At 38.1% G+C, this 16,792-nt stretch overlaps 1 protein-coding gene across 5 annotated transcripts in view; it reads left to right on the plus strand.

The window, feature by feature from the left end:
• sbf1 (SET binding factor 1) overlaps positions 1–16,792 on the plus strand; it is a 92,720-nt gene that overhangs the window by 32,443 nt on the left and 43,485 nt on the right. For 2 of the 5 annotated variants that reach the window (XM_061960700.1, XM_061960702.1), the window contains exons 2-10: positions 945–1,036; positions 4,590–4,727; positions 4,850–4,978; positions 6,236–6,346; positions 7,026–7,103; positions 11,424–11,453; positions 14,669–14,774; positions 15,017–15,149; positions 15,234–15,342. In XM_061960700.1, coding sequence (XP_061816684.1) covers positions 945–1,036; positions 4,590–4,727; positions 4,850–4,978; positions 6,236–6,346; positions 7,026–7,103; positions 11,424–11,453; positions 14,669–14,774; positions 15,017–15,149; positions 15,234–15,342 — 926 coding nt within the window. The remainder of the gene's footprint in view (positions 1–944; positions 1,037–4,589; positions 4,728–4,849; positions 4,979–6,235; positions 6,347–7,025; positions 7,104–11,423; positions 11,454–14,668; positions 14,775–15,016; positions 15,150–15,233; positions 15,343–16,792) is intronic. The other 3 variants (XM_061960701.1, XM_061960703.1, XM_061960705.1) reach the window with 3 other exon arrangements.

Genomic DNA, 16,792 nt, shown 5'->3' on the forward strand with positions numbered 1-16,792 from the left:
TTATTAATCTGTCCCCTATGACTTTATGGCCTCAACTGTTTCCCTATTCAGTATCAGTGCTCTTTGTACTCAAAAGCAATGTAAGAAGGGCAGAAAAAATTAGCGTCAAAATATCCTTTTTTTGACAGGAGAGCTCTGCTGTTTTATAAAAATCTGCAGCAAATACGTTAGTCCAATCTTTTAGCGCAGTGTTCTCCAAACCCCAGGCTGCAAATCAATTTGTGTGAAATTACATCCATCTTAATGTTTTTTTGTCTTCTGGGTATTCTATTTTGAAAGAATCCCCACTTCCTCCCGTGTGTCACACTATTGCGCTTTATTGAGCCTCTATCATTATACGCTGTTAAGGTAATCTAGCAAAATAAGTTGCAAGGAAACAAGTACAGTTTCAGACACTGAGTTTCCGAAATAGCTAACTTGACACACTAGGCCTGTGGTGGTTGCATAAGTCGGCCTGCTTTGTTAGATTGTTCTCCTTTTATTAACAAGATCCAGGCTAGCAGTTGATATTACCTCATTACATTATTGAATTTAAAAAAAAATTAGAACCTGTTTTTGGTCGGTCCTGTTTATGTTGACAATTTGTTTATGTTGACCAAATCATCAAGTCCAGGTCCACGTGTTCTTATAACCAAAACAATGTCTGCTTAATAAGATGGCCGACAGCTTTTATTGACATAAAATTTGAGACCTAAAGAGGTAATTTTTATGATAAGACAGTCTGTTTGTGAACATGTGTTCTAGTATTGTTGTTAGTATTGTCATGAGTTGGGCTTCACTGTACCAGCAATGTCCTCTCATATTATGAGTTTACATTGCACCAGCAGTTTAGTAACATTCAAATTTACCATTGCATTAAGACAAAGATCTGTTGTCTCATTGTATTAACTAAAACAAATGGAACAAGAACTGACCTCTGTAATCTGTCCCTCTTGCACTTCTAGTCGAAGGTGAAGGTGAAGGTCAAGGCCGCATTCTCCAGCGGTTTCCTGAGAAAGACTGGGAGGACAGCCCTTTCCCACAAGGCGTAGAGCTGGTAAGACAACAGTGGATGACATGTTCCTTTAGAACGGCAGCTTAAACAGAAAGGGTGCTCAACTATCACAGTCTGTGGCATTGTAGGATGGATCTTTTTTTGGTATTAACTTTCGCCTTTGATGATCCTCATACCAACATTTTAAACAGCAATAAACACTGCATGATAGTAATGCACACATTTGGAGGTTTTATGTTGATATTAACAATAAGAACCATGTCTTCTAAAGCCCTTTTATCACAAACCATAGGGGGCGCACCAAATGCCATTTTCAGTGACACATGTTGACTTTGATCTTTGACACAAATATAGCCAAGAAGGTTCTATAACAGCATTGGCCTCTGGCATGTTGTTTTGTATGACAATAATGTGAATAAATAGTGGGTAGGCTGATAAACTGGGATAAAGGACAGACATGAACATTAAAGCATTTCTATTGCTATGCCCGAATGTCACACAACTTAATGCAGATTGACATGCTGTGGGATAAAACCAACCAGCCTTAAGCAAACATGTTTATTTACAGGCTGCTCAAATCCCTACTTAAGATCACTCAGAGAAGAACATCATTTGAGACAAATATTGACTGTTTGCTTACTTAAGTCCACACTGTGATGGCATTAAATACTACAATAACAACTCATATTTTTCTTACAAATATTAGTATACAGTGGAATGATATTAAGTCGGTCCCGCTTGTGTTGACGTCACTGTTGACCAACTCATCAAGTGCTGGTCCTCCGTGTTCTTCTAATTACTGAACTTACTAATGTTATCGTCAACATACATGTTTAATCGCTTTTGTCGACATCAAATTTGAGACCGAAGGTTCATTTCTATGAAAAATGGGCCTGTTTATTTTGACATGTGTATTGCTAAATAAAAGCATGATAGTAATACCCTGAAATCTACCATAACAATCAAGGTTTCCCCCAGCTTGCCAATATACTTGGGGGCGTGGTCAATATGATGTCATTATCCAATTTGTATAATATGATGCATATATATTTTTTAAAAAAGCTTAAAAAATGTTATGCATACATATAAAAACAAATCTGTGTTATTAAGTAGTATTAACATAGATTTTTTCTTGTATCGTTATACTCTATTTTTCAGTTGTTGCTGCTTATTGTACAATGTACTTTTTAAGAATTGTTTTTGTTTGTAGAGCTTTTTCCAATTCTTTTGGTGACTTTTTCTTTTTAAAAACAAATCTGGCATCTTACTTTGGTGTTATTGGAAACCAGTGGCGGCTGCTGGGCTTTCAAGTAGGGGTAGCCCCGTTTTTATCCAGGGCTTCACGTACAGAGAGTTCCGTAGCTTTCCTACTAAATATAGACGTACTATCAAATCCAGAAAATGGCGCACGCCAGTAAAAATTCAGATGCATGAAAGTGTTCGGAGGCAAAAATCCAGGCACATTTCTTCATTACATCGCAATCTACTTAGAATCCTCCGCAGATGTGTGTTTAGCTGGGCATGCTCAGATCACGCCCACACCAGGCCTCCTTATACATGTGCGAATCATATTGAAAATAGCCATGTGCTTGAGATAGGCATGTTTTGACCAATCACAGGTCAGTAGGAGACGCTTTTTTCACCTGTTTGGGGCAAACCGCATAGCGATTGTCAGCCCGGCATTGTGTGTCTCTGAGAACTTAAGGCAGGCGGGAATCAAAAAATGAATAGTGGTTTCAGGCAGAAAGTGAAAAAGAAGGTACTGTAGATTTGCGTGGCCAAAACTGACTTGGGCAAATTAGTGCTGCACCCCGTTTGAAAAGATAATTGGTACAATGATACATGAAACTTTAACTTTAAACTTTAGAAGAGGTGGGTGACTGATTACCCCAATGCTCACATGAGTCCGATTATGGATGTTCTTGTTCATCCAGCTCATTGTATTCTCAGGACATTCAATCGATCGCAACTGGACTGTTTGGATTGTTTTAGAAGACGTTTCGCCTGTCATCCAAGTACCGTATTTTTCGGATTATAAATTGCTCCGGAGTATACGTCGCACCAGCCGAAAATGCATAATAAAGAAGGAAAAAAACATATATATGTCGCACATTAGTATAAGTCACATTTTTGGGGGAAATTTATTTGATAAAATTCAACACCAAGAATAGACATTTGAAAGGCAATTTAAGATAAATAAAGAATAGTGAACAACAGGCTGAATAAGTGTACGTTATATCAGTGGTCCCTAACCACCGGGCCATGGCCCGGTACCGGTCCGTGGATCAATTGGTACCGGGCCGAACAAGAAATTTAAATAAAAAATAAAAAAATTAAAAAAAATGTTTATTTTTTATTTTTTATTAAATCAACATCAAAAATACAAGATACACTTACAATTAGTGCACCAACCCAAAAAACCTCTCTCCCCCATTTACACTCATTCACACTCATTCGCACAAAAGGGTTGTTTCTTTCTGTTATTAATATTTTTGGTTCCTACTTTATATATAGATCAATACAGTCTGCAGGGATACAGTCCGTAAGCACACGTGACTGTATTTCTTTATGACAAAAAAATAAATAAAACAAAAACAAAAAACGGATGTTTCTAACTCCGGTTATTTGTTGGAGGCTAAATTGCAGAGTATTTTTGGAATGGTTGAAAGCACAGTGTCGTTTGTGGGAGATAGGTGGCATCACCTTCCCTGTTCAGGGCAGGTTTTTCAACCTTGACGTAGATGGCTTCCCTCATTCTTCCTTTCGAGAATCTGTACATTTTTCTCCTCAAAGGAGTGCTGTTTGTTCTTCAGGTGCAGGGTTTTGGCACCAGCCGCTAGACTACACCTGACCCATCTCAGTCTAACTCTGGAGAAGAGGCGAAACATGTAGGGGAAACCCTGTCGACTAACAAAATGCATTTATTTTAGGAAAAAATGCGCAAGTATGAAAGCTTTATTGTCATTGTAGTCAGGACACGAGTATAGATGAGAGTATAAACAATTATTTGATAACATCCATCCATCCATTTTCTACCCCTTGTCCCTTCTGGGGTCGTGGGAGATGCTGGAGCCAATCTTAGCTGCATTCGGGCGGTCGGCGGTGTACACCCTGGACAAGTCGCCACCTCATCGCAGGGCCAACACAGATAGACAGACAACATTCACACTCATATTCACACACAAAAGAATCAAAATCAAAATACACACAGAGGAAAACGTGGACAAACTGCTGTATGTTCAAAAATCTTTCATCAACTATGTTTTGCCTCTCTGGCCAAAATCACAAGTAAATGTGCAAACAATGACTACTTTCAGTTTTTTTTTGTATTGACAACCGCTTATGTTGACCTGAGCCAGACATTTTGAAGGGTGTCAACTTTAAACGGTTTGTGCTGTAGGCCAAATACAGTTGGACCTGTGTATAGTACATGGTATGCTATTCACATCATCCACTTGGTTATTTTCTCTAATGATTAATGATCTCATTAAGTGGTCCAATATTTTTATACCACACAGCTTGTTTTTGGATGTCTCTCGTCTTGACACTGATCAATTTTCACGTTTACACCTTATGCTTCTCTGTCTTTGGGCAGTTCTGTCAGCCCAGTGGTTGGCAGCTGGTTTCTGAGCGGCAGCCCGCCTCCTTCTTTGTAGCAGTTTTGACAGACATCAACTCAGAGCGTCACTACTGTGCCTGCTTCACGTTCTGGGAAGGTCTGGACAACCAACAGGTGAGGCAATCACAGAATGTGTCTTCCTGCTATTCAGTAGTGATCCACTGGATACCAGTGGTTGTATGTGACTGCTAGGTGCGAGCTTACATAAATTGAGCATCCAACCACCCTACCCTCAGTTGCAGAAAGCGCAGGCTGGTGAAGTGGACGAGGTGGACGAAGAGCCAAATATTATCCAACCCTCTCAGGTTTTTGCCCCCAAGAGCCTGGTGTTGGTGTCTCGGTTGGACTACACTGATGTTTTCAGGGTAGGGTGCTTAAACCTTTCATCTATTTCTTCCTTAACACCAGGAGTATGTACAAAAAGTTCTCTATATATCATATAAATTAATCATTTGTTCCACTTTTTAAAAATATATTTTGATTAGCCTGAGCCCTAATTAAAACAACACATTAATTTACAATTATTATTATTTTACATTTGATTTGTTTTTGTACTTTTTTCGGCAGATCTATCAAAATGTATAATCTCCGTTGCTATGAAAAAAAATGACTTATTACTGATATTACAATGTTTTTAACACATAAGTCTCAGAACTCCCACGACAACATATTGAAAGTGTTTGCCCAAGTCTTGATATCGCAATTTAGTGTAACAGTCCATTAATTAAGCACTACTGAGAATGCAACATTTTATTTGTCTGTGGCTTTAATGCAGAGGTGTCCAAAGTGCGGCACAGGGGCCATTTTCGGCTAGTTTTTTATTGGCCATCGACATGTTCTGAAAATGTTATAGATTCATTATTATTAGGTATATTAGATGTAAAATTATTAAGTAGAGCTGTCTTCAACTAAGGAAGTCATTCTGGGCGCCTGCGCTGCGTCCAATTTCCAGCGGGTTTCACTGGGGCTGATGGCAGGATTTCATTCGGCGAAAGGCAATGCTTTTATGAACTATGTTTGTCCACACCTGTCTCTGACTGTATGTGTGTCTCCAAGAAGCACAGTTAAACACTTTATACACTTTTACGCAAACACTATATCTCATGCTATATATTAGCTCAGTGGTTCACAAGATGGGATCTCGAGACCCCCATGGGTCCAGAAAACAAAGCTTTGGAGTCCACATTTGTTTTTATTATAATGACGTGATAAAATAATGGCGTATTGTAAAAAAACTGCAGAACTTTGAATAGAAACACTATGCCTAAAGTCCCCTTTAGTTTGAGAACACCCGGCCGGGTTAACCGATTCGCTGAAGAAAAACATGACAAAAAGCTACCGTGTCTGTAGATGCTGATGCTTGGCAGCGCTCCAGGCTTTGTTTTAGGATGTATAGCAAAGCTTTTGAAAAGGTAGGTGGGCTCTTCTAGCTAGAAGTGGGTCAAAGGTGGCATCAATTATGTCCATGGGAAGGAGTTATTTTCTGAAAATTCCTATTTGTTCAACCTTTGTGGCAATCGGTTGTGAGTTGCACTTTGTAACTCTTGAGTTTCTGTCTTTTCTTCACCCTTTGGGTAAATTTCTTTGACCAACCTCTTAACCTGTGACGTCTGCCCGAACAGAACTGTCTGGCGTTGGTCTACACCGTCCATGTAGATGGCCTGACTGTCCCTTTAGAGACGGTGATTGGAAATCTCCTCACATGTGTTATTCCCATCGCTGGAGGGTCCCAGGTAACTGCTGAATTTCTCATACACATTCTCAAAACGTGTCTTTAAAATGTTCAAAGATTTGAGTAAAGTAACCGAACTCTGGAACCAGCTGAGTCGCACAAAAAATAAACCGGGATGTCATTCCTCATGCCGTATCAAAGTTTCTGTGTCAGGACTTTGGCACTGGGTTTTCGAAGCGGTTTAGCAATTTGAATTGGAGCATGGTGCTGGCTGCTCGCACATGCAGCCTTTTCTGGCACGTTTGTAACTTGACAGGCAGTCACCCTGCAAACATTTACAAGACACTAGCCATAGACACCTGTCTGGTTTCATTTGCAGATCATTATGTTTTTCTCTTCTTGTGTCCCCCCCACCTTCGCTCCACTTATTTGTACATTTTAAGCAATTTTGGTAATGTTAATCAATGTATACACCCAACATCTCACTTATAACGCGTGCAATATTGTACTGTACATTCATTAAATTAATTTATTAATAAGATAAATAAGTTATTAATTTAATCAATAATAATTTATTTATTATTGTTTAATTTGTATTTATCTTTTTTACATGTCATTGTTTTAAATAATTATTTCATATAGTCACCCTGTATATCTACATCTAAACCATGTATTGTGGTTTTCCAATGTTATAATACCTTTGTGCCCCATACTATACCCCGGTTCCTCTGTGTTCACAGATAATTGAGTCCCCAGTTTGTAATTTAGACAAGGTTCCTCAGGTCCCGGCCTGTGACTGGCTGCTGGCCTGTCTCCAGGTAACGTTGTCGATCTATTAAGCTCTACCAATCATAAAGGCAGCTTTATGTTGTTAATTCTGTCCAAAATCAAACAGGCTGGAGTTGTTTTCTTTTCCTCTAATTGTGTAAATAATGTTACTAAATATTTTTTGTGTGTATGTGACTTGTGATCCAATGAATGCAGGATGATGGTATTTTTTTCAAACCTATCATTGTTTTTCCCTCTATTGCCTTGTTCGTTGTTTTGCCAAATTGCCACTAGTATTAAGACAAAAAAGCCACCAACCACCATTGTGGTGCTGGTTGGACTACAGTATAGTTGCTAGGAGACCATATGGGATGGCAGATGGCTTCCTAAGGCACAGTCTAAATGGAAGAATCACATCCAATCAGTCTGAACACACGTGGAGACAACACCGTGAATGCACTGCTCCACACAGACATATAGCTGCATGGGCCAAATGATGCCTCAATCCTTGTTGTATTTTATTTTGTGGGAGATGTGACTCCATTTTAGACCTGTACGGGGCCTAAAATGTAGTTTCTGTGTGCTCCATTGAAATAATGATAATCTTTTTTGTGGCGTTTGACCTCTACTGTCATATAATCCGTACAGTAAACTTGGGCAATACTGCAAAATTTGGTATTGATTAAGTAAATACTGGGCCACTATGGCTGATACCAATACTTTTTACTTCGAATTTTGTGATTTGACTATTTTTAAAAATCATGATTATAGACAGAATACAACAAACATATTTTAGGCCACAAAAAAAAACCATTGTTCTCAACAAATTCATTTGTGACCAATATAAATACAACTCAGTAATCTAAAACAATATAACCAATATGTTTACTTTTGTAATCAACATTAAAAACTATTCAAATGAGAATTTGAGAAATTTTCTCACACAACCACATAAACTGTGTTATATGGACATAATATTTCACTTTATTCAAGGTCTTTATGTCGAGAACACCAGTGTTTCTATTTGGTATTGTTATTGTTGAGCCGCGTGCACCCCCCAGAGGTCCGCTAAAACATATATGATTCTCAGCTATGGTCTGTAGTTGTAATACACTTTTCCACCATTTGTGGCAGTAATGGCAACCTCAAACAAACAGAAGAAGTCTGGAGCTAATGTTATAGAGAAGTTTCTTAAGCGCAAAAATAATGACTAAAGTGGTAAAGCTGTATTTTCATTTGGGCGCGGTGGTGCAGATGGAACGGCCGCCATGCCAGCAACTGGAGGGTTTCAAGTTTGATTCCATTTTCCGCCATCCCAGTCACGGCCGTTTTGTCCATGGGCAAGACACTTCACCCTTGCTCCTGATCTTAGCATTGTATAATTGTATGTAAATGTTTTTTTCATCATTTTTTGAGTCCTCTCTTTTTCAGTATATTTACTTTTGTAATCAGCCTGACCTATGCCTTGATAATAATCTTTGTGGCCCCTCTGTAGTGGAAAAGTTGGGGTCTGAGGTCAAAAAGGTTATGAACCTCTGGACTAGACTACTCTCCATCTATACATTACACTTTATGCACATATTTTAGGCTTCTAAATTAACAGAATTAATCCTTTTAGAGATACAACAAAGTTCAATATGCATCTTTCTTATAAACAAGATGCTATACAGTGGAATAGGGGTGCCATGATACAATATTGATATTGGATATGGGCTAGGTAACAAAAAAAATCGGATTATATCGCCCTGCATCTAAAATATCAGATACAAACACTCAGACACAAGCAGTCCATTCCAGAGCCCACGCGATCACAGCAGCATATTACTTGGTCAAGCCTTTTCGAACATTCCACACAACAAAATAAGTAATGAAAGTATATTAGATTCATGTTGATATCGTATCAGATTGATATTACCCAATAGTTAAAGGGGAACTTCCCTTTTTTGGGGAATTTTGCCTATTTTTCACAACCATTATGAAAGAAATGACGACGGATTTTTTTTTTTTTAATGCATTCTTGCTCGTAAATAAACGTGAATAAAAGTCCACTTCTAGCGGAGCCAATGGGAGTTCCACTATTTGACCCATAAACTCCAATAAATAATTATTCAAAAAGCGCCAGCAATACGCCATTTACATTTTGTGACTTGAATTTTAACCAAGTATTAGTGATATTGTAATCCGACAAATTGGGGCACTTTGACAGCCAATTAGAACTTGGAACTGGCGAGAGAGGCACAAAATACGCTTATATTTAATATTTAGAATGCATTAGAAAAAAAAAAGTATAACATCCACCGTCATGTATATGACTGTTAACGATCGGCAAAATTCCCAAAAAAGTGCAGTTCCTCTTTAAGGCTTGAATATTGTTATTGTACCGAAAGGTTCCAAGTTGGATTGGGGCACCCACCCATACAGTTGAACTTGTTTATGTGGATGCTCCTCGGACTGCCTGAGTGACGTTGACATTGTGTGTCATATTTTTGACATGGTTTTCCTCAATTTAAGCATTTTTTATTTACATTCTTATATTTTCCACTCTTATCTAAAAAAAAGTTGCTGCTATAATTTTAGTGTATGTTTTGACTACAATAACAATTATGCTTAGTCCATGCACAAATATTTCTTCTGGAGGGTTTACCCGCCTTCCGCCTGAATGCAGCTGGAATAGGCTCCAGCCACCTCCGCAACACCTAGAGGGACAAGCGGTAGAAAATGGATGGATGGATGCGCTCCTTTTGTTAGTTGCTGTGTAAATCCAGGTAAATAGTGCCATGAAGTTTACTTTGCACTGAACAAAAGGTGCACGTTTTAATGTTGTATAACTAGACTGTAGTTATGTTGCTGTTGTCTTTCACGCTGTTTAGTGAGAATGGGGACAATTTCAATACTACAACATATGTCGACATAAACGGAACATTTGTTCATGGAAATTACCCTTTTGGCTCTCAAACTTTGTCAACAAAAGTGGTCATCGCACACCTCGACATTTGCTTAAGCGGGCACTTTTTTGTAATAAGAAGGTCATGGCGGATCAGGACTTGATGAGTTGGTTGGTATAAATGGATTGTCAAAAAAAGTGGTACCGACTTAAAAGGGTCTTATTATGAAAACTCATCTTATCTTACCTGTTGGTACTTGTTTTTGTGTATTTGGGATCCCCGTAAGTACTGAAAATTGCTAGCATGGATGCATAACAGAAATATTTATAAAACTATCTTGCCTTCTTTCAAACTTGCTCCAAACGTGCCATTTGGAATTTCAGACCATGGTGGTGTATTTTTCCATAGTTACGTCAGCGGATATTTCCATATATGGTTGAGGTTTACCAGAAGAGCGTTACATGAGTCCGCCATTTTTATTTCATTGTGGTACAAAGTTACAGTCAAATTCTCTTGTTGTGGGGCAGTCTGCCTTGTACATGCACATGCATGCTAAAATCCCCTGCTGTTGCCATGTCTAATTCAAAGTACCATATAGTTCTAACTTATTTATGTTAGTAGACTCCATATGGAAGCGCTAAAAACTACAACATGGCTGACTAGATGAAGATGTAACGAAGGGGGTTGGAGGAGGGCTTCGGCACGAAATAAGACTGTCTACAAAATGGCACTTTCTGAAGAGACAGTTTAAAAGCGGCTTGAATAAAATCCATGCAAAATTTTGACCAAAGTACCACCATTATATGTTGTGTAGACCACAAGGAAGTGTTTTAAATGTAGAAGACAAATAATATGATATATTATAAGTGGGATCTAAGGGTTTATTATATTTATAACGAATTGCAGGAAAGCAAACTTTGTCTTACGATAATGATCACAGACAAAATATTGTTTTGGCGAGAAATGTTTGGCATAACTAAGAACATGTGCTCATTAGTCTACTGGATCTCATTGCCAGGTTTTGCTGGTTTGTCAGTGTGGCATGTCACAGGTGTAGTTTACTGTCTTTCATAATTCACAAGCAAATATTGTATGGATGGCATTTATTGAAGGTTGTCAGTTTGAGTTTTAGTACTTACAATGATATGGTTTGACATTCCGGCATCATTCCAAACATTTACAGTACCGGTATATCTATATTAAGAGCCAATAATATTTATTATGTTTGTTACTGCTATTTTTCCATTTTTTTGATTTTTTTATTATTATTCTTTTGCATCACTGTCATATTATTTTCAATATAAGCTACATCATGGTGTGTTCTAACCTGTGTGTTATCCTGTGGTTTACATTTGTGTATGTCTCTCTCTCTCTCTCTCTCTCTCTCTCTCTCTCTCTCTCTCTCTCTCTCTCTCTCTCTCTCTCTCTCTCTCTCTCTCTCTCTCGCTCTCTCGCTCTCTCTCTCTTAACTGAATGCATGTGTAGCCATGCCAAGAGGAGAAAGAGGACAGTTTGGTATGCATGCTTGACTCTATTGTGCCTCTCCACTCTGATCACCTTAAAACTCCCCGATTCCTTTTTTTACACATATGTCCCAAATTTGATAAATATAAATACGTGATCAACAGCTGATCCCTAAGGTTCCTTCAAAGTAGCTCAAATTAAACGTAAAAAACTATTATTTGATTTATATGGTGTTATATCACTCCATTATTTCCTGCGTGCCCTATGTCCATTAACTCTTAAGATGGAGGTATGGCCCATCGTAGAATTAAAACTAAACTAAAAAAAAATTAAAAAAATAAAACAAAGGTATAATGTAGACAGAAAAAGTGAAATCTGTGATACTGAATAATAACTAATAACAGCACACAGCTTTTTCTTTGAACACTATACTGTATGTATACAAATACTGTATACAATATAATAAAAAAACAGTATATTCTTAGATTTCTTTTGTATTTTGCCCTCCCTGTCTTGTGAGGTTAAAATTCACATAGACATTTGACCAAAATGACATGTTCTCCCTGTGACTGCGTGGGTACTCTCCGGCTTCCTCCCACCTCCAAAGATATGCACATGAGGATAGGTTGATTGACAACACTAAATGCTCCCTAGAGTGTGAATGTTGTCTATCTGTGTTGGCCCTGCGATGAGGTGGCGACTTGTCCAGGGTGTACCCTGACTAACACTCGACCCAGAGAGGGACGAGCGGTAAAAAATGCATGGACAAAAATATCGACAACCCTAAAACTGGATTGATTGATTGTTTGCTTGATATGTTCAAAGTGATGTTTATCTTTCTTAATATCCTCTTGTCTACATTTGCCAGATTAAGAGAAAGTTCACTTTTTCCAACGGAATAATTATAAAAATACCGGTAGTATTGCTACACACAACGGCCAAATGCATATTGCCGCTTGGATGAATCCATCTAAAGTAGTGATGGTTCCCCATGAAAACTTTGTACATAGTTATTAACTGCCATAGTTTCCATGCATTTGTGGAAAATACCAATGGAAGCCCAGCTAGAAAACTTTGTTGAACATGCCTAATGATCAGTTGTTGTATCACAGTATTGAGTTGCTAAGAGCTTGCCTGTGGCTGTTTCTGTCGAAAGCACGAGATCATGCGGCAACATTTCCTTACAGTGTTCATATCACATTACACATTGCTGTGCTGCTTGGGTACATTTTAACCTCTAACATCACTAATTTTACAGCGCCTTTCTAATTTATTTTGTTACTAGAAAAGTAACACAATAGCTTATGCTTCCAACAGGCATTATAATTGCCACTACTGTTTAGAACCCTCAGGTCTCTTTGATAAAAGTGAGCATAGTGACTACAGTAGTTTTGCTTTGTTGATACCCCACCTCACCCCCCACATAATGATTAAGACTGATTTTCCCGTCAAGTTGGTTTTTATGAGTAATATCAGCATAAAAAGTAGTGAACACAACTTTTAAGACTTCTTTTTTTGTGCGTGCGCAACTTAATTTAATGACACCCTGGCTGATAGCGCTGTCAGCAGTTTCTTTTTCAAGTAATACATCTTAGCTCTTGGCCTTAACATTCAAAAATCAATCCTGGTAAATCTGTGGCCGTTTTCTTCAAAACCTTGCATTGATCGTTAAGCTTATCTGTTAGCCTTTTTTTTTTTTTTTTTACACAAATACTGTATACCTGCTGAAGAAAGTATCGCGATAGCCTAAAGGTTGATTTTTACACAAAACCCAACAAAGTTTTTTGCCGTCAGTTTGTCTATTTCTATGTCAGATGACACCAGTGCCATTGTCTGGTATAGTGTATATAGATACATATCTGACATTGCTTTAAACACAACAACATTGTGTCCTACCATCCAGACGTTCTTTTTTTTACAGAAATCGTTGTCCTGGTTCTGATACGTCTTACAGGATGAAGGTGTTTATATTGATTACAAGGCAAACAAAAAGGATTATTCCCAGTTTGAACCGTCTGTGTAAAAGCGTTATTAACCCCACATTGTACAGTTGCAAGATGCTTTGGCTGTAAATCAACTGCCTAAACAGTTAATATATTTAAATGATCAGGTCTTAAACTTGTCAAAACTGTATATGGTGTTTACTTGTAACATTCATATTTACTAGGTTTTGTTTTATATGGCACTTGTTTCGAATATATCAATATTTATTAGGCTTGCAGACATAAGGCATTAAACATAAGTAGTTGTCAATATAACTAAAACCGAAATTAGCCATTACTTGCACATTTTCTTGTAATTTTGGCTAAAGGCACAAACAGAAATAATTATTTTTCCCCAATTTGTATATTTAAATTATTATTTCTTTCATGTATAATATTTTATACTCTTACCTAAAAGAGTTGTTACTGTAATTTAATTGTATGTCTTTACTTCAATGCCAAAAAGCTTTCATACATCTGCAAATCTTTTTTCCAATAGCTAACTATCTAAAAACAAAATACCTGGGTGCATTCTGTTAGTTGTGGTCTAATTCAGGTTAATACTGCCATGCATTTATTTTGATGTTTACTTTGCATTAAACCGGAAGTCATTGTGTGCACGTTTTAACGCTTTGTAACTAGACTGTAGTTATGTCGCTGTTTTTTTACACTGCTTAGCCATAAAGATGACAAATAGTATGTCGACAAACACATAGATTTTTTATACAAATGAGCCCTTTGGGTCTCAAATTTTAAGAGCAGTCAACCACAAATGTCGACGTCGAATTGAGCGGGCACTTTTTTTTAAGTAATTAAAATATGGTGGACGGGGTCTTGATGAGTTGGTTGAGTTGTTGTCGACATAAACACGACCAATCTCAGTAATGAATTTGACTGCTGGAAACTTTACATGCCACACAATGAATTATTCATGCACATTAATCCCTACTGTGTGCCTGTTAGACAACAATGCACAACCGTGTGTTGTGTGACACTTTCCATATGCAAGGGATTTCCCCATTCAAGATTCATTGATACGGTGGCTGAGGTGTTGATTTACCGTCATGTTAGCAACCTCGCAATCAGCTGGAATGGCTTGTGTCTTATTTATCACGTACCTGCAAAGCTTCTGGAATTCTCCATCTCTATTGTGCTGATTCACGCTTCCTCCTTTGCACACTCTGATCAAACCACGCTGCTGTTTCTGAGAAGCAACACGTGTTCCTCCACCCACACATGTTGCTTTAATGGATCATGTTTCTTCTCACTTGGCTTTGCCTATAGCGAACCATCACATTAGGCGCTGGCGACCGGCAAGTTATCCAGACTCCCATCAATGACTCCCTACCTGTCAGTGGCAGCAGCGTGGCCCAGCTTTTCCGACAGCTTGGTACGGACACTCATAACACTACACAAACAGTATTTCCTGATTTTATCTTGCGATTTAACTGATTGTGATTGTTATCAGGCGGTGTAGCGTTAATGCTATCCACAACATCACCTTCAATTAAAGGAAGCAATAATTGATAAAATGTCATTAGCATTTTTGGTTAAATATGTCTGTACCGAATGATATGAACAATGTTGTCTTCTTTGGATTCCAAACAATACCTATTTCCTTTTCTCCTCCAGGCATAATCAATGTGCTGTACCTGTTCTGTGCTGCCCTTATGGAGCATAAAATCCTGTTCTTGTCGAGCAGTTACCAACGACTAACAGATGCCTGCCGTGGACTGTTGGCCATCATGTTCCCCCTTAAGTATAGGTACGGATCATATGTTAAGGCTTATGTACAGTATGTTAAAAAAAGCACACCAACTACTAATGTGCGCTATATGTCTCTCCACAGCTTCACGTATGTTCCCATTTTGCCTGGTAAACTCTTGGAGGTTCTGAGTACTCCAACTCCTTTCATAATCGGTGTCAACTCTTTTTTCCGCTCTGAGACACAAGAACTGGTGAGTTATCACTATAAAATAATTAATTGGGGTTTAACGATTAATCAAAATATCGATTTATATTCCTTTGATTCAATTACACCGGTCGTGCTCGGCAAGTTTGCCTTCCGAAAGATAGCCATCGATCCAACATCGTCTTAAAATGATAAATAATGATAAATGGGTTGTACTTGTATAGCGCTTTTCTACCTTCAAGGTACTCAAAGCGCTTTGACACTACTTCCACATTTACCCATTCACACACACATTCACACACTGATGGAGGGAGCTGCCATGCAAGGCGCTAACCAGCACCCATCAGGAGCAAGGGTGAAGTGTCTTGCTCAGGACACAACGGACATGACGAGGTTGGTACTAGGTGGGGATTGAACCAGGGACCCTCGGGTCACGCACGGCCACTCTTCCACTGCGCCACGCCGTCAAATCAATCGATTTTATCAATCCTAGAAAAGGATTACATTGGATTTAAGAACGGCAGACTTTATATGAAGTTTAACACAAACGTAATTCAAATTTGTCTGCCCGTCTGTGGCGTCATCGCCATTATTCGACACAACATGAATGGCAGATAGCTATTTTTGTAGCTATGGTGGCCGAGAATGTTCACAACAAATGCAAATGCGACAAGACAATATCATAAATTACAACACAACAACTTTTCGCTTCAGCACAATTGCAAAATCCACAACAAATTCAAATGGCACAACAAAATAATATAAAACTGCAACACAACTTTAAGCCACAAAGGACACGACGGACATGAGGTAAGTCACAGTGGAGCAAGTTAAGGCAACAAACCAACTTCTTGAACATAGTATATTAGTATTATTGAAAAAGTTATTAAAAGTGATCACATTTCACTTACTTTTCCAACTTTGTTCATTACACCGTTTTCAACTTTCCGTCTCAAGAAGTTGGTGAGTTGCCGAAACTTGTCCGCTGTCTATTCCGTTCCGTCTTTGTACTGTCGTGTTTTGGCTTATAGTTATGTTTTATTGTTTTGTGGTGTTTGTATTTGTTGTGACTTTTCTCTGCTATTGTAGCTGTTTATTAAAACGTGAGTAGTAGCAGGTCAAACCACTGGGTAGTGAAAGTCTTTCCTACCCTACTCTTTCCTTCTTGCACAGTCAATTGACACACTGGAGTGATATCTCCGTGGATTATAATCAATCTTGTTCTGTTACCAATATAAATATAATATTAGAGAAAAATGTAATTTTAAAACAGTTGTACGCACGTACAACACTTAAGACCTTCAGTATATCAGTATGTGGAATTAAATTATGAAATGGATTAAGCAAAGAAATCAAACAATGTACTAATATGATCCACTTCAACAAGCTCTTCAAACTCAAAATGTTTACAAAGTACAAAGAAGAAGAACCATGATAGACATCCAGAATTTATTTCATCCATCCATTCATTTTCTAGATAATCCAGTATATTAGTA

The sequence above is a fragment of the Nerophis lumbriciformis genome, linkage group LG05, assembly GCF_033978685.3.
Source record: "Nerophis lumbriciformis linkage group LG05, RoL_Nlum_v2.1, whole genome shotgun sequence".
Classification (NCBI taxonomy): domain Eukaryota; kingdom Metazoa; phylum Chordata; class Actinopteri; order Syngnathiformes; family Syngnathidae; genus Nerophis; species Nerophis lumbriciformis.